Source organism: Capricornis sumatraensis, chromosome 20, assembly GCF_032405125.1.
Source record: "Capricornis sumatraensis isolate serow.1 chromosome 20, serow.2, whole genome shotgun sequence".
Classification (NCBI taxonomy): domain Eukaryota; kingdom Metazoa; phylum Chordata; class Mammalia; order Artiodactyla; family Bovidae; genus Capricornis; species Capricornis sumatraensis.
The window spans coordinates 40,413,817-40,430,820 of record NC_091088.1 but is presented as its reverse complement, the minus strand read 5'-3'; the positions used below and the strand labels follow the sequence as shown (position 1 = coordinate 40,430,820).

The window sequence follows — 17,004 nt, the reverse complement described above, 5'->3', positions numbered from 1 at the left end:
TCTGTCAGTTCAGAGCAGACCCGGCCTTTCACAGGACACAGAGATAATGCTTGATTTATTTCACACTCCGAAGGCACTAATACACACACTCCCTGAGGCACAACTTGAGCCAGTGCCCTCCCTCCCCCCACGCCAGGGCCGCCGAGCTAGCGACACGTTTGCAGAGGACTGGGATTGGAGAAGGGTGATCTGTGTACTGCAGGGACAGTGAGTGTCTGCAGATGTTGAAAGCAACGAGTAGGCTCAGGGTGCCCTGGACCGGTACCAACGCCACTCCATAGGCTCCAATCCTCGAGAGGGACAAGAGGCAAGAGTAACAGAGGAGAGGGCGAGCAGCTGGCCCGCCCCTGGGCAAACCCACGCAGCATTTCAGAGGACACATGTCCGCAGGGAGCGGAAAGAGCGTTTGTCCCATCACGTCACAAGCGTGGGCCGCCAGGGATGGGGCTCCCGCGTTAGCTTGAGCGTGTAGCTGCGCAGGCGCGGGCAGCGCGCGCGGAAGGCGTGCAGCACGGAAGGTCGCACCACGCAGAAGCAGTGCACCTCGCGCAGGCCCGCGCAGCGAGCTGCCAGCTCCTCCAGTGCGGCGTCCAGCTCGGCCGAGGCGGCGGCGCGCACCTCAAGCGCGCGCAATGTTGCGGCGTAGTGGCGCGCCGCGAAGCGCACTGGGCCTACGGTGTCCCCAGAGAGGCTGAGGCGCAGCGCAGCCACCGGTACGGCCGGCTGCAGGACGCGCGTCACGCTCTCTGCAGGCAGCACCGGCTCTAGCTCCAGCTCTACCTCCAGTCCCGGGTGGCGGCGGCTCAACGCGGCCCAGGCTTCATCAGGCAGGGGGGGCGCGCGTGCGTCTTCCGGACACGCGCACCGCAGGGAGAGGAGCTCGAAAGGCGCGCGCTCTGGCGCCGCCAGTGCCTCGAGCGCGGTGCGCGACAGGCTGGCCAGGTGCAGGCCAAGGGCGCGCAGGCAGGGACAGGCCTCAAGTAGCTCGAGCACGGACCCCGGCCCTACGCTGCCCACCAGCGTTCTGTTATCCAGAAAAAGGCTGCGGAGCTCCGGACAACCGTGTGCCACCTGCAGCACCAGCGCGTCGTCCAGTGAGAAGGGCAGGCGCCGCAGGTCGAGGTGGCGCAGCGCGCGGGCCGCCCCACAGAGGGCGTGCACCGCGTCCAGGACGTCGCGGCCGGCGTCGAAGAGCGGCTTTTCTCCGCGGCATTCCAGGCACAGGCCTCGCAGCCCGGGGGTACGGCCCGCCAGTGCAGCCAGTAAGTCTGTGGCCGCCCGGCGACTCGACTTTCTCGACGGCTCAAATTCCAGCCATAGATTCTGAACGTGGTCAAGGCAGGCGGACAGATACGGCGGCAGCATGCCTTCCAGCTCACAATCGCAACTTGGGGGTAGAGTGGTGGAGAAAAGGCATGGCTGGCCAAGTCCCTCTCTCTGGGTTCCGGTTACCATCCCCACTTCCTGCCCCCTACCCACACACCTCCCTGTTCCGACCGTGCCTGGTCACTCCTAGGTATGCTAGGAGGGAACCCTATCCCTTCCTTCAGACGCATCTGCCGCCAGATGAAACCGTGCCAGAGAGAGCCAGGATATTTTAGAAAATGGGCTTTCTCATTGGTCTTTCAGGAGGCGGGGCGGGGCCTGTGGGCAGCCGCATTCACATTCTGCCTGTCATTTCTCAGTAGAGTGAGGAAGTAGTTAAATCTCTCTGCCTCAAATTTTATCTGTGCGATGGAGATAATAATACTACCCGTACATCACATAAAGTGTTTGTGAGGATTAGAAAGATTGGTATACGTAAGGCCCTTAGAACAATGGTTGGTACACAGTAGGTGGCCAATGTTAGAAATGACGCTTTTTAATATGAGGAAGAGTCACTGCATCTCCCCAACCTCTGACTCTACCAAGACTGGGAGAAGGTGGGAGGGGGAAGAACCTGCTCACCTGATGCTCGTGTCGTGCCATACAGCGCTGCAGGTGGCAGCGGCAGCCCAAGCTCTGCAGACCCTCGCTGCAGCAGCGCGGTCAGGCAGGGGCAGGTGGCGGAAGATGAGCACCAGCACCTCCTCCGGCAGCTGTTCTCCAGGCTCGGCCATGGCCAGGTGGGGGCCCCCCTGCAGGAAGGCCACAGTATTGAGGGGAACACCTGGAGCCTATGTGTAGAAATGCTTGGGGCCCAGGATCCGCTATGTAAATTTGCAGAGCCCAGTGCAAAATGAAAATGTGGGTCTCTCTGTTTAAAATATTATCGAGGATTTCAAGACCGTGACAGCAGAGATGTAACCAAGCTATTAAACCAAGCCTGGGACTGTGTACACAGATCTCAGACCCATTAAATCTGCCTGGGATGCCGAGCATTTCTGATTCTTCCTTTAAACTATGTTCTCACTTGTTGAACAAATCCACGTTTTATAATATTCTATTAGGAGGAACTCAACCACGATCCATGCACCAGGTTGATAAAACCAAATACCCGGATTTGGGACGATGCTGTCAGATCTTTCTCCTAGTAACCAGTCTTCTCTGAGGAAGTTGGAGGGCCATTGCCCAGGCCCTGACTCCAGACCACCACGTCTTCCCCAACCCCTCGTCCCAGTCTCCCTCTAAAGCACCATCACGGCGGCCAGAGAGCCCGGACTAGTCTTATAGAGATCACTGAACTGCTTGCCTCCCAACTTAGACCCTGAGTACTTAGGGAACGATGGAGCCCAAGCACCAAGGACCATTGAAATGGCTTCTAAAAGGGCGCTGGGCACCAGAATCACCCGGACATTTGTTCACACTACAGATTTCATGGCCCCACCTACTAAATCAAGCTCTCCTCAAACAGTAGGGCCCAGGAATATGAATTTCAACACGTGCAGGTGTATGCCACAGGTCCCAAGTTGAGAAACCCGGTCCTAGTCCCACCCGTCACTAGAGAGTGACGGCAGGGTTAATAGGGCGGGAACATTAAGGAAAACTTTTAATTGGCAGGGTGCAGGAGCCAATCAGGAAGCAGAGGTACGGGTGGGGCATAGCTGAATACGCTAGGAGAAGGGAGGCTCCTTCCTCCACTTCACTGGGGGAGACAACATGGGTTCTTCCAATGAGAGGCCAGCGAGGCAGAGAAAATCTTGGGGTTGTGGGGGCCTGAGGGACTCTGGATTCAAATTCCGATCCTGAACCCCGAGCAGCCCAGGAGGTTTAGGCTCCACTGGAATTCCGCAGACCCACATCAGAGCGCGGCCTTTGTTGGAGACTGTGCGTCCTTTTTGAAGTTGCCAATTTTAGTTTAAGGTGCTTAAAGGTTTTCGTACAGAACGTTTGACGCCACTGGCCAATTTTCTATTTTCTAGGCTAACTGTCCCTGCTGGAATTTGTGTCTCGAGTACCCGGGAGTTTCTGATACCCTCCGCCACGCTTGAACTTAGCACCCAGTTCAGAGTGTCAGGTAGAATCAGAGGAGCTCGACCAACCCAGAAGGGGACGCCCCCTCGTTGCTCCATCCGTTACCCGCTGGAGGAAGAGGATCGGCTCTCACCCTAAGGCCCTCCGGCCTCGTAAGAACCTCAAGTCCTCGAAGTCCCTTGCCGCGGGCAGTTCTGCCTGCTGTTTGACCTCAGGCGCCAGTGTCTTACCTGCGCAGCGGATCGGGTGGGCTTTGCCCAGAGGCTGGGTACTGGCCGCAGAGGACGGTGGCGGGAAGGAACCGCGGGGAACCCGGGGGGCGGGACGCCGGGACGGACGGGGCGGCTCGGACTGGGGTGCCGCCCCTGCGCTCCGCGCACACCCGGAAGCAGCGCGAGTCCAGTGGAAGCCGGCGGGCGTGGGAATCCAGGCCGGGCCCAGGCGGCCAGGTTAGTGCAGAGGGTGGGTGGGCTTTCCGTTGCTGGCAGGAGCCGAGGCGGATCCTGGCTCAGGAGCACGGGCGCGGTGCGCTTGTCACCCGCGGCTGCTCGGGTCAGGTGGTGGTGGTGGTGGCCTATTGGGCTGTTTCCGTTGGAGGCTGGAGCGAGGGTACCGACGCTGACCCCTGCGAGTGCCTTGTCCCATAGGGGCTTTCAAGGGGCGGCAGGGCCCTGTGGGTGAGAGGACGGGGTGGTGCTGGTTCTGAACAGACATTCGAGAGAAACCCCTTGCCGGTTAGAGCCAGTAGCAAGCGCGAAACTCCAGCAGGAGGGTGGGCTAGTGGGAGGCCGGGGAGCTCCCCTCTAGAGCTCTGAGAGGCTCTGCTTGAGTAGATGCTGGGACTAGCAGCTTTTCAGTCCTTGAGAGGCCACGCCTGCAGGTCGTCACCGCCTAGCCGGCCAGAAGTGGAGCTACTCAGGACTGTTACTGTTCAGTCGCTAAGTCGTACCCCGTGGATTGTAGCACGCCAGGCTTCCCTGTCCTTCACCATCTCTCAGAGTTTCCTCAAACTCATGTCCACTGAGTCAGTGATGCCATCCAACCATCTCATCCTCTGTCAGTGTTAATGGAGCGCTGCGCCGGCTGGCTACCGATGGCAGGGGGCATATTTTCCTGAGTCGGTACCCATGTGTCCCTTACGATCTCAGCCCAAGTAAGGGTTCCCAGGACCCCAGCGAGCCCCGCTGGTCGAGAGGCGGACTCCAGGTGGGTGGGGCGCGGGGCTTCCCGAGGAGGGGCTTCTGTGAAGGGACACAGTTCTCAAGGGGGCTTAGCGAGCCAAGGCCCGCCTCTCACCCCGCCCCACCCCTGCCACTTCTCAACAGTTATCAGGCTGTTTGACTTCTCCCGTTACAGTCCTAGAGAGTATGACAGAGATTCCCCCTCCTCTTGGTTTGCAGTGTCCTGCAGGCTGGCCAGTTGGGCAGAGGACTGCCTGGTCCTGCCCTTACTTACCCACCCTATGGGGTCAGCACCCTCCAGTCAAGGGGCTAAGAAGATGTGAAAGAGGAAATGTTTTGGGGCCAGGTTCCCACTTCTCCACTCTGGGCCAATACCCCAGGACCTCCCACTTGTCTCTCTACTGCTCTTGGTCCCACTTGTCATCTACCCTGTTTTTGTTTTGTTTTGCTTTTTAAGAAAAACAAATATGCCTTTTTAATACAAAAGAAATGTCTCTATTTTGCATAAAGTAGAATATTTAAATGAAAATAAAAACAACCCCAATCTCCCCCTTCCCCAAGACAAATAAACAATGCTAATTTTTTTGTTAATTTCTATTGTTTTGGATAAACACACAAGTATTAGTAAGTTTTCTACCAAAAGATTATGAGGGGAGCTGGTCAAAAGATATGTTCCCTGTGCTCAAACTCAGGGTAGGGTTATCAGGTATCATTCTTCCTGCCAGGTCTGGGTGAAAGTGGAGGGTGCCATTTCTCTTTTCCTTTATTACTATTTTTTAAATTTGCCAGCTCTACCTCACAGCTTGAGGGATCTTAGTTCCCTGACCAGGGATTGAACCCAGGCCCTTGGCAGTGAAAGCATCGAGTCCTAACCACCGGACCACCAGGGAATTCCCTTGAACCCATTTTTCTAGGAAAAGGGTATAATGTTGCCTCAGGTAAGGTCTGAAGGAAGAGGCAGGGCAGTTCTCCACCTGTCGCTCATAGTGCTGTAGCTGGGAGGCAACTTTCAGGCCAGTGCCATGGCTCCCTGACTGAGAGTTTTGCTCCTTGATCTAGAGCTAGGATTTTGTTGAAGATAGATTGAGGAGATGCTAATGCCAAGGGCCCTGACTGTGTTTGGACAGAGAAGGAGCCTGTATCAGAACAACTTGAATGGCATCAGACAAGAGACTAAAAGACTTGAGACTAAAAAGGAATGATTTAATTCACATAACAGAAAAGTCCAAGATGCACCTAGAGCTGCAGACATGGTGTGGTTAGGGGTACACTTCTTCAGCTCTTGGCTCTGTAGCTTTCTATGCTAGTTTCATTCTCAGTCAGGCTGAGAACAGCAAAGGAGACCTTCCCTTCCTTCTAGCTCAGCTTCAAGATAGGAAAGGGAAACTTGTTCCTCTTTCTTATCGGTTTAGTTGCGAAGTCGTGTCTGACAGTCCATAGACTAGCCACCAGGCTCCTTCCATGGGATTCTCCAGGCATGAATACTGGAGTGGGTTGCCATTTCCTTCTCCAGGGGATCTTCCCAACTCAGGGATTGAACCCAGGTCTCCTGCATTGAAGGCAGACACTTTACTGACTGAGCCACCAGGGAAGCCCAAATTGCAGGTTGATTCTGATAGGTCCAATATGAATCCTATGCCCAACTCAGAACAAACCATTTCAGGAAGGTGAATGGAAGATCCAGATTGGCTAGGCTGGATGTCAGGAGCAAGGTTGGTCCTTCCAACAAGCCTGTGGATTGAGAAAAGGGTAGAGGGAAGTCCCCAGAGGTCAGTCAGGACTGTGGTAGAGAATCTAGGCAGGTGCAAACTACAGGTGTCCTTTGAAGTGAAACCAGGAGGTACAGCAGGAATGCCTGAGAAGAAACCTAAGTGGGGGGCTCTGGGATCCCTGCTGCTGCCTGCATCGCTTGTTACATGTCCGACTCTGTGCGACCCCAGAGACGGCAGCCCACCAGGCTCCCCCATCCCTGGGATCCTCCAGGCAAGAACGCTGGAGTGGGTTGCCATTTCCTTCTCCAATGCATGAAAGTGAAAAGTGAAAGTGAAGTCACTCAGTCGTGTCAGACTCTTCGCGACCCCATGGACTGCAGCCTACCAGGCTCCTCTGTCCATGGGAGTTTCCAGGCAAGAGTACTGGAGTGGGTTGCCATTGCCTTCTCCTGCAGGGATCCTCAAATTTGAACTGAAGGCATACCAGGACATGAGTCTGCTTGTGCTGTGGGGCGTAGACACCATCCAGGAGGAGGGTGTCTCCAGTCAGCTTTGAAAAGAGAGACACCCTGCCCTGAGGAGGGGGGCAGAACTTCTTTCCTTTTACTGCAACATTGTCCCTCTCCTGTCTCACCCCTGTGACCCTGGGCTCTTTCTCAGAGAAGGCAGTGGAGGGACAGTCCTGACTACAGCTCTTAGCCGAGCTGGGACCAGAAGCAAAAGGAGCTGCCTAGGGGATTATGAATTTACCTTCACCAGTGTGCCAGCTGGGTGGGGACAGCTGGGCCACGTGGGACTGGAAAGCTGTCTCCAGGGCTGGGCCGGGGGGTGATCTGAATGCCTATGTCTGTCCCCAGGAGGCAAGATGGCGGCTGGGCCAAATGGGCTTGAGGAGTGGGTGGGCAGTGCATACCTGTTTGTGGAGTCCTCGCTGGACAAAGTGGTCTTGTCCGATGCCTACGCTCACCAGCAGCAGAAAGTGGGAATGTACAGGGCTCTCCGGACTGCCCTGGCAGGTGTGTGGCTGGGCAGGCACTTGGGGAAGAAAGGGCGGCCTGGGGCTTTTGTGGGCGGGGCCAGGGACTGAAACCCACCCCTACCTCTTCAACTCTATGGGCTTGTGCTTAATCACTGCTTTGAGGAAAAGATTCCTTGGGAATGACAGGAGGATGCCCGGTTATGTAGAGTCTTTCTTCTCTGGTACGCATAAGTGCCCTTCGGTATAGACTTGTGTCCCTGAGTCTGTGTGTAGTCTACCTATGTGTGCACTAATATCCCCCTACTCCATGCACCGCCCCCCCAACTCAGGCCGCTTGCTTACTGCTTTCTACTAATCTTACACTCTCTCTCTCCTTTTCCTCTCTCACTGCAGCACTCCTTGCCCAAGACCCTTCCCCAGTACCTCCCTTTGCAGCCTACTTTTCCCATCTCAGGGCAGAGGCCACAGGAGGTTGGGGGATCTGGCCCCAGCCTCAGAACAGTGAGAGCCCCTCTCCTTGGGAGAGGGGAAGCAGTACTAGGAGGAGGAAGACCTGAAACCTCCCGCCCACTGCATGGCCAGCTGCCTACCCAGAGGTCTTCGCTGCCCGGGGCAAACGCCCCCTTCTATGCAGCAGTCTCTTCCACGTCCCTTTTGCCAACCCTCATTTGAGGCTTCAGGGATGCAGCGAGAGTGGCACCCACTCCGTCTCAGGGTGATCCCTGTGATAGGTCCTGGCCTTTATTCTGGGTTGTTGCTGTTTGCCTCATCATTCTGCTTCCCAGCCGGGAGCTCTGGGGTATACCCGCGCCTGTAAGTGTCTGGGGATGGGGTAGGCATCTCATCTCAGGCTTCATTCCTTCTCTGGCCTCATGGAGCATGGCCCCGCATGGCGACCGCATGGCGCCTGACTGGCCCCCTCCGCAGAGAGTGGCGGGAGCCCCGACGTGCTGCAGATGCTCAAGATCCACCGCAGCGACCCGCAGTTGATCGTGCAACTGCGTTTCAGCGGGCGCCTGGCGTGCAGCCGCTTCCTCCGCGCCTACCGCGAGGGGGAGCTGCGAGCCACACTGCAAGGGTGCCTGGCTCAGGCACTGGCCCTGAACTCGGTGCCGTTGCAACTGGAGCTGCGCGCTGGCGCCGAGCAGCTGGATGCCTTGTTGACCGACGAGGAGCGCTGTTTGAACTGCATATGCGCCCAGAAGGTGCGGCCGGGCTGGGGCCAGTGTAGGGTGGGGCGGGAATTCGCTGCAGAGACCTCCACCGACGCCACACTCTCCTCTTTAGCCTGACCGGCTCCGGGATGAGGAACTCACCGAGTTGGAGGATGCGCTCAGGAATCTGACGTGCGGCTCGGCGGCGGGCCAAGGGAGCGATGTGCAAGGCACTCCAGCCCCCTCGCAGTCTCTGGCACCTTCTCTGCCGGAGGAGAAACCGCCACCACCGCCGCCTGGCCAGACTTTTTTGTTCCAGGGTCAGCCCATAGGTGAGACTCCCGGAGAGAGGGAAAGGCAGGATCCTCAAGAGGATGAAGCTTGGGGAGGGGCGAGGTCTGGACGGGGTAGTCATGGCGGGGATGGAAGGGTATCCCGAGCTCACTCCCTCCCTACTCTCTCTGCAGTGAACCGGCCGCTGAACCTGCAGGATCAACAGAAGTTCGCCCGCTCCGTGGGCCTCAAGTGGCGCAAGGTGGGGCGCTCTCTGCAGCGCAGCTGCCGCGCGCTGCGGGACCCGGCGCTGGACTCACTGGCCTATGAATACGAGCGCGAAGGGCTGTACGAGCAGGCCTTCCAGCTGCTGCGGCGCTTTGTGCAGGCCGAGGGCCGCCGCGCCACGCTGCAGCGCCTGGTGGAGGCGCTCGAGGAGAACGAGCTCACCAGCCTGGCGGAGGACTTGCTGGGCCTGGCGAATCCTGAGGGCAGCCTGGTCTAGGCCGAGTACCAGAGAAAGGGGAGGTCGGTCAGTTGCCCAGTCAGGGTTTGGAGCACCTGGATGACCGTAGGGTCCCTTCTGCTGCTACTGCTGACCTCTTGTCCACCATGCGACTCTGAGACCACACTTAGCAACCCCACTTAGCTGAGCTGCTGGAGCTGCTGCGCAGAGATGATGGCGGCCCTCTCCAGGAGTCAGACAAGCACCCACCATGTCTGGGGGGTGCCACTGGGCGTTGTGTTCTAGATACTAGGATAGAGACAGAGTGAATGGGTCTGTATCCTAGTATCTCGAACAGACGTGCTGCAAGGTCTGCTTCACCTTCTTCCACCCTAGAAGAAGGGCTTTCAGCCAGACTTTACCTCTTCATTCATTATTATTCATTAAGGACCTGCTGTATCCTAGGCATCATCCTGGGTGCTGCAAATACTGTGGTGAACAAAACACACAATTCTCGTCTGTCGTCAGTTCACACTCAGTGTGCAACTCTGAATATAAAGTAATAAAATACTACCCATTTTTTGGATGTGAAAAATTGTGGGAACCTGAGCAGGGGCCTAACCCAGGTTAGGGGTTAGGCTTCCTTGGGGAGAAATGAGTGTGACTATTGGTGGGGGGTGGAATGAGAGAAGGGCAGTATTCTTGACATGGCCAGCCTCAGGTGAAGTCTTGAGGAAGGTGAGAGGGAGGGGGTGTTAGAACAGAAGGTTTACAGTGGCTGGATCTAGGAGTGGGTGGATTTGCAGAGACCTATTGGAGAGTGGGGGAGGCAGAGGCATTTTACAAGAGTTTGGATTTTATCCAGAGGCAAGTGAGAGGCCTTTAAAGGGATTTGACAGTTCAGGCTGGGAGTGAGAATTCAGAAGGAGAGAGTACAGTCCCCAGGCTGAGGCAGTTGGTAGCAGAGATGGAGGGAAAGGATGAACACTGAGAGTTGTTTAGGACAAAGGACAACAGGCCTGGTGACACTGAATGAGGAGAGCACTCCAGAGTTTCTGAGTTTCCAGTTAGATGGGAGGCATGATCTGCTTGCTGAAATAGGGGCCCTGGGGAAGGTGAAGCGCTTGCTCTGTTTGGGACAAGCTGGGCGTAATGTTCCTGTCGAACACCAGGAGTTCAAGGATAGCTAGAGCTGTAGTTTTGTAGTTCAGGAGAGGGTCAAGTGTAAGGACTCTGAAACGTACAGGTGGGAGTAGGTGGGACAGCCCAGGGGGAGGTCCTGAAGGACACCAACTGGAAAAAAGAGCAACCCAAAGAGGAAGGAGGAAAACCAGATTGGAAGACAGAAGAATGGCTGTACCTGCTGTGATGGAGGCTGAGAATTTGTGAAGGCCAAGGAGTGTCCACTGGAGTCAGGGAAAAGGTTACTAGGTGGAGGCTGTTTCTGGGACATAGTGGGGACAGCCTGATACCAGACCACAGGAGGGATGGGAGTGGAAGCCGTAGGGAAAGCCACAGATAGGAGAGGACTCCTGAAAAGTCTGTGAGCAGGAGGGTGAGGCCCAGGATGGAGGGTTTATTTTGGAAGGGAGAACATTGGTGGGAAGAAGTCAGAAGGAGCAGTCACCACTGGGAAAGAAGATGGCGCTGGGTAGCAGTGTTGGTTCCCTAGTCTGCCCTCAGAAACTCCGGGGTGGGGGTGGGGTTGTCTACTCCAGGCCCCACTGTGTGGGGCCAGGAGGCTCTGAGTTCCAGGGAAAGAGAGGTGGCAGCATAGCTGGGCAAGGTCTGGCCTCTCAGTCTTCAACTCTGCCCGCCTGGGTTCCGATCAAACCCTTTGCACACTAACCTACTTCTGGAGTTCCCCAAGCTGAACCAATCCCTGCCAGCCTGTCTGGCCTGCAGTGGGCCCAGGCGTGGTGATTTCCTCCTGCAGGAGGCTATGCTGGCCTGGGCCACTAGGGACTAGAGGACTCAGAACTGCTTCTGCAGAGACAGATTGGAGTGCTCACCTGTGAAGTTAAAGCAGACAGGGTTGGCCCCCTCTCCTGTACCCTGAGGATGGGTAGGGAGAGGGGCAAGGGAGGACAGAGGAACGAGTCCTGGATGGAATTCCAGAAGTCCTGGGCAGTGCTCTTACCTTCTGTCCGTCTGATCCTGGGCGAGTCACCTGACTCCCTGAGAAGGAGAACCCCCATCTGGGCATGACCCATGATAGCTGCTGCCAGGGCTGTGAGAACTGAGCAAGCAGTCGTCTTGGTCCTTGTGTGTGTGGTGTGTCTGCTGGTGGGCATGGCAGAACCAGGAGAAAGGAAGGCTCCATGTACCTGGGGAACCAGGGCTCCTGGTACACAGAAAAAAGGCACTTCCAAGGATGGCCTGGGGGGGGCCGGAGGATGCCAAGCCCGCCTGCGCTGGGGCTCCTGCCAGCCCAGGCCCTTCCGGCTCTGGAGAGGCAAGGGTGGGGAAACTAACCAAAAAGGCTAGCGCTTCTTCCTGTCCCCTGCAAAGGCAGAATTGGGGAGTTTAAGTCAGAACGAAGACCAGAACTCACCTCTTTGAGCCTTCCGGAGAAAGAACTGACCGTGAGGATCCCTTTCAGAGATTAGTCTCCACTTGGAGACAGCTTTCCCGCGGCGCCAGGGCGGAGCTGAGCTCCAGATGTCCGGGCGCACACAGCTGTAGGGTCACGTGGCAGCGGCCCTGGCCCCCCTTCCTGCCAACGCTGCATTTGGCCCAGGCCCCGTCCATGGCCGCCCTTGGGACCCTGCGCTGAGCCCGGAGGCCCCGGCATCCGGGGCCGCGCCACTCCCAAGGGCAGAAGGTGTGTCAGGATCCCAAGGACCGCCGTGGTGGGTAGGGATGGGTGGAAGGGATTCGGCCTCAGCGCGGGAAGGGGGTGGGGCCGAGGCTCCGCGACTCTCGGCCCGGCTCTGGGGCACCGTCCTGGGCCGGAGCTGAAAGAGTGGCAGACGGCTAAGAGGAAGAACCTCTTGTCCTTTCAGGTTGTCCATCCCAGTGGGGGGAGTTAGGGTCCAGTATAGGAGGACCCGGAGGGGGGTGAACGACCAGTAGCCGGAGACCCCCGGCCTGTGGCCTCCCGCGGCCTCCCCTCCGGGAGCGCGGGGCGGGAGCCCCCGCCGGCTGTTGGCTTCCACGTCGCGAGCCCCTGACTCTCTCCGCAGGGGGCGCGAGCGCCGGCCAGGCTGACATGAGGCGGAGGCTGCGCCTACGCCGAGAAGCGTTGCTCACGCTGCTCCTCGGCGCCACCCTCGGCCTCCTGCTCTACGCGCAGCACGAAGGCGCGGCCCCGACGACAAGCGCGCCGCGAGCACAAGGGAGGGCGGCGCCGGGGCCCAACCCCGGGCTCCGTGTATTTCAGGCCCCGGACACGGGTGCAGCCCCTCCGGCCTACGAAGGGGATACGCCGGAGCCGCCCACACCCACGGGACCGTTTGACTTCGGCCGCTATCTGCGCGCCAAGGACCAGCGGCGCTTCCCTCTCCTCATTAATCAGCCGCACAAGTGCCAAGGAAATGGCGCGTTCCCCCGCGGACCCGACCTGCTCATCGCCGTCAAGTCGGTGGCGGCAGACTTCGAGCGGCGCCAGGCCGTGCGCCAGACGTGGGGTGCTGAGGGGCGCGTGCAGGGGGCGCTAGTGCGCCGGGTGTTCTTGTTGGGCGTACCCAGGGGCACAGGCACAGGCGGGGGTGAGGCGGAAGCGGGCACTCAAACGCACTGGAGCGCCCTGCTGCGTGCCGAGAGCCGCGCGTACGCGGACATCCTGCTCTGGGCCTTCGACGACACTTTCTTCAACCTAACGCTCAAGGAGATCCACTTTCTGGCCTGGGCCTCCGCCTACTGCCCCGACGTGCACTTCGTTTTTAAAGGCGACGCCGACGTGTTCGTGCACGTGGGAAACCTGCTGGAGTTCCTGGCGCCGAGGGACCCGGGGCAGGACCTGCTTGCAGGTGACGTGATCGTGCAGGCGCGGCCAATCCGCGTGCGGGCCAGCAAGTACTACATCCCAGAGGCTGTGTACGGCCTGCCAGCCTACCCGGCCTACGCAGGTGGCGGCGGCTTCGTGCTCTCGGGGGCCACGCTGCGCCGCCTGGCCAGTGCCTGCGCGCAGGTTGAGCTTTTCCCCATCGACGACGTCTTTCTGGGCATGTGTCTACAGCGCCTGCGCCTCACGCCTGAACCTCATCCTGCTTTCCGCACTTTTGGCATCCCTCGACCTTCAGCCGCACCGCACCTCCACACCTTCGACCCCTGCTTTTATCGCGAGCTGGTTGTAGTGCACGGGCTCTCAGCTGCTGACATCTGGCTTATGTGGCACCTGCTGCATGGGCCGAACGAGCAAGCCTGTGCGCGTCCATGGCCTGTTCCTGCTGGCCCTTTCCAGTGGGGCCCCTAGCCTCCTATCACAGCTCTAAACCCCCTCATTCAGACCCAGGATACAAGTGGGAGGTAGCTTGAAGGGTAGGTTTCCCAGGCGGGTTAGTGCTGTGTATGTGGTTCTTCCCCATAAAGGGGTATCCAGGTGTCTGCCTTCAAAAGGCCCAGGGAATGAAGACTGAGCTTGGCTCCTGCTGGCCCTCTCTACTGGGCCGTGATCTGGAACCAATCTAATGGTGGCACTTTTGAGATAGCCAGGGCTGAAGTGGTGAAGAACCAGGCTCTTTGCCAAGCAGGTGAATATGCTTGGTCCTCCTAGCAGGGATGTGTGAGTGTATGTATGGGGGGAGGGGTGGCGGCAGAGGCTTATGAAGTCTGACCATGCTCCTTAGTTCAGAACCCCTAGAGTGATGCCAACAAATGCAGGTCTTTCTCAAAGCTGGACCCCACAGCGAGGGGTAAAGGGCCTGGCCTCAGTCCTCATGGAACCGGCAGCCATTCTGCCACAACTCAGTCTGAAAGTAGGTGTTTTGCTTCCTATCTGCCCCTCCAGTTTGCAAACTGGTCTTAGCCCTGTCTAGGTCTTTAGATCTTCTTTCCTGGGGCCAGCCCCTCCTAAGCCCTGGACTAGGTGGAACACCTGGGATGGAGGCACACAGACTGGGCACACTGTCCTACCTGAAGTCTCCCCCCACCTCCAGCTACCCACTGGAGAACCTACACCCATGCAACTATGCCAGTCTCCCACTGGAGTCTGTGCTGCTCCCTTCAGAGAAGCCAAGGAACCTCTTCTAAGATGATTTCAGCTGTAAAATTCCCCATCTTCTTCAACCACCCCCTTTCTCAAAAACAAACAAACCAACAAAAAAACACCAATGCCTCCAGGCTTATTTTAGTACAAACATCCCAGCATCAGCACATGGGTAGCTGTTGCTGAGGGCACAGGTCTTTATTGGAGGAGGGGTATGGATAGGGCATGAGGAAGATTCCCCCATTCTAGAAGGATGGGAAGAGTCCTGGCTGCCCCACAGTGGGATGTGTGGGGGTCTCTGGCCAGGCCACCATCCACACGGGAAGACACTAATCAGTCACGAAGTCATGGGAACGTCACACAAGAGCCCGGGGCTGGTCCCCCGCACATTCATTGTTAAACTATACAGAATGAGGCTGTACATGAATTAATTACAAAAGAGTCATATTTACAAAAATATGTACACACATTTGAAAAACCTCACAAAATTGTCATCTATGTATCACAAGTTGCTAGACCAAAATATTAAAAATGGGATAAAATTATACATTTCTCTTCTCAATTCTTTTCAAAAGGATTAATATTTTTAAAGCACATATGCTTCTTTCCTTAGCAAGTCCCATGAAGAGGGAGCAGCCCAGCACTCCACGAGCCCCAGAGGCCTTGAGCCGTGTGAAAGGGCCCGGCCAGGGGACACTGCCCAGAGTCAGGGCAGGAGAGCCAAGCCCACAGTGCAGAACAGAATGCTGAAACACACAAAAAAGGAGGAAGATGTCTTTGGCTAAAACTTTGGCATTAAATAAAAGAGGCAAACAGAATGGAAACATGCAGCCCCACCAGCAACGCTGGGGCAAAGCAGGGGAACAGGTGACCTTGAAGGCTTGCTCCAAGATGGGCAGAGCCAGGCCTGGGCACATACCTTGATGGTAGAAAGTTGTGTTTTAACCACTTACGTGTGCCTACTGGGCCTGGCAGGGAGCACGTGCAAGAAAGAAACAGGGAAGGGCAGGTGGGCCACCTTGGCCACAGCCAGCTCATCAAGTAACTAAAGTGGATGTAGTGCAAAAGTCGCAACCAAGTACTATGGACAGGCTACCTGCTTGCCTTAAAGGTCCCGTGGCAATGTTGGGCCAAAGGCAGGACCGTGTCCTTGTCTGGGTGCCTGTGTTCTCAGCCACAGAAAAGTCCCAAGTTTTCCCAATGTGTGTGGGACAGGAAGACAGAACCCTGTCTCCTTACATGTTAGTTGAGAGCTCCTGGCTCATCAAGGCTCAGAGTTTGTGCTTCTCTTTGCAGTCTGTGTCCCATGTTGGCACCAGCAGGCTGAGAACGGACTGAGGAATATCTGGGCCTCTCACCCCATAGCAGAGTGCCCAGCCCGAGCCCCACCTCAAAATACCACAATAGCCCTTCCACACTGGCAAGATGTCCAAGAAAACCGACGGGGTGGCCCACTGAACAGGATGCAATGCACAGTTCCACTGGGCAGAGGGGCAAGGGTCATGACGTTCCTAGGGGAGCTCTGTGGTTCTCAGGTGGGCACCAGGTCTGGGGGGGCCATAAAGGGTCACCGAGGCGATGTGGTTGTTCTGCATTACCTGGCGTAAGAAGAGGACAGTGAGTTGAGGGGGAGGAGTTGAAGGGATGTAAGCACAGCAAAACTCCCACAAAACCCCCAGTGGGATCAGTCCTGGCCTGTGACGGAAGAGAAGGCAGTTGAGGCAGCACCTGTGTGTGCAACACACTTGCACATGGGGCTGGACTGACCCCTCAACACCCCCAGGCTCATGCTAAGGGTCACCTCTGCCCTGTGTCTACCTGTTCCTCGGGACACATAAACTTCACCATACCTATCTGTCCAGCCCTTCTGGAACTGCTAGGGGTCTGCTAAAGGTATGACAACCAGATGGGAAAGCAGGGGCAGCCCATTCTTCTCCCAGCCAGTGGAGCCTCAAGAGCCACTCATCCCACTGCACATTCATTCATATGGCATTTAAAGAGGCCCCCGCAATGCCCCCGGACAGAGCCCCGCTTGCCCTGCAGTTCCCTTTGCTATTGTACTCATGTTTTCAAATATAAATGTGGGCTCCCCATTTCCCCTCATCTTGTTGGATGGGCCTGCCCAGCAGGGCCCTCAGGCTCTCCCCAATCTCTCTCCCCCATCACTTGCCTGTCCTTGCCATGATCACCAGCCACTCAACCCCTAGGGCTTACCTCAAAGATCATCCGCTGAAGACCAAAGCAGAATGTGGAGCCAAAAGGATTGGTGTTGTTTGGGGACGAGGACCTGAGGCCAGGGAAGCCAGAATTAGAGGGGCAGACAGAGACCTAGGCCAGCTGGGACATCCAGTTCCCTCTGGGGTAGGGGCTGTTAGCCAGTGGTCCCTCAGGGCTCTGAGTGTTTCCCACATGGGCTCTCGAGGTCCGAGGCACAGTGATTGATCTCACTCAAGCACCGAATCCTATGCAGTCCAGCTGGCACAGAAGGGTATTATGCAATTGGACTGGAGTGTACAAAGTCAGGCGGGAGAGGGCACCTCAGACAGCGGGGCAACCAGGTACTGGGCTGTGAACTAAAGCAGGTAGCAGGTATGATGGGGACAACTAGTCAAACTGCCTCCCTCTCTGAGCAACTGGAGGTAGGAAGGAGAGGGGGCAGCCCCTCTGGTTGCAAGTAAATGTGCAGAACTGTTAGCTGAGTTGTAACTCACAGGGCTG

The 17,004-nt window shown here is 57.0% G+C and overlaps 4 protein-coding genes across 4 annotated transcripts in view; 2 read left to right on the top strand and 2 right to left on the bottom strand.

Annotated features, from left to right (window-relative positions):
- Positions 1-414: 414 nt before the first annotated feature.
- FBXL8 (F-box and leucine rich repeat protein 8) lies at positions 415-3,685 on the bottom strand. Its single transcript, XM_068993028.1, has 3 exons — positions 3,624-3,685; positions 1,948-2,117; positions 415-1,387 (listed from the first exon to the last, which is right to left on the bottom strand). Exons 2-3 carry the CDS (start codon positions 2,097-2,099, stop codon positions 415-417), a joined length of 1,125 nt encoding a protein of 374 aa, XP_068849129.1. The 5' UTR covers positions 2,100-2,117; positions 3,624-3,685.
- Positions 3,686-3,721: 36 nt separating this feature from the next.
- Positions 3,722-9,629, top strand: TRADD (TNFRSF1A associated via death domain). The gene is made up of 5 exons (XM_068992912.1): positions 3,722-3,842; positions 7,144-7,302; positions 8,193-8,470; positions 8,553-8,751; positions 8,887-9,629. Exons 2-5 carry the CDS (start codon positions 7,152-7,154, stop codon positions 9,195-9,197), a joined length of 939 nt encoding a protein of 312 aa, XP_068849013.1. The 5' UTR covers positions 3,722-3,842; positions 7,144-7,151; the 3' UTR covers positions 9,198-9,629.
- Positions 9,630-12,348: 2,719 nt separating this feature from the next.
- On the top strand, positions 12,349-14,807 carry B3GNT9 (UDP-GlcNAc:betaGal beta-1,3-N-acetylglucosaminyltransferase 9). The gene has a single exon (XM_068991955.1). It carries the CDS (start codon positions 12,349-12,351, stop codon positions 13,552-13,554), a length of 1,206 nt encoding a protein of 401 aa, XP_068848056.1. The 3' UTR covers positions 13,555-14,807.
- PHAF1 (phagophore assembly factor 1) overlaps positions 14,488-17,004 on the bottom strand; it is a 31,240-nt gene continuing 28,723 nt past the window's right edge. The window contains exons 15-16 of the mRNA XM_068991954.1: positions 16,501-16,573; positions 14,488-15,884 (exon numbers count right to left, since the gene is read on the bottom strand). Of these exons, the coding sequence (XP_068848055.1) occupies positions 15,798-15,884; positions 16,501-16,573 (160 nt within the window). The 3' untranslated portion in view covers positions 14,488-15,797. The remainder of the gene's footprint in view (positions 15,885-16,500; positions 16,574-17,004) is intronic.

Excerpts from the sequence above, each read along its gene's own strand:
- TRADD (XM_068992912.1), top strand. The coding sequence starts at position 7,152 with ATGGCGGCTGGGCCAAATGGGCTTGAGGAGTGGGTGGGCAGTGCATAC. Across the intron at positions 7,303-8,192 it reads TCTCCGGACTGCCCTGGCAG|AGAGTGGCGGGAGCCCCGAC; the intron begins GTGTGTGGCTGG and ends CCCCCTCCGCAG. Across the intron at positions 8,471-8,552 it reads ACTGCATATGCGCCCAGAAG|CCTGACCGGCTCCGGGATGA; the intron begins GTGCGGCCGGGC and ends TCTCCTCTTTAG.
- FBXL8 (XM_068993028.1), bottom strand. The coding sequence starts at position 2,099 with ATGGCCGAGCCTGGAGAACAGCTGCCGGAGGAGGTGCTGGTGCTCATC. Across the intron at positions 1,388-1,947 it reads TGGCACGACACGAGCATCAG|TTGCGATTGTGAGCTGGAAG; the intron begins GTGAGCAGGTTC and ends TCTACCCCCAAG.
- B3GNT9 (XM_068991955.1), top strand. The coding sequence starts at position 12,349 with ATGAGGCGGAGGCTGCGCCTACGCCGAGAAGCGTTGCTCACGCTGCTC.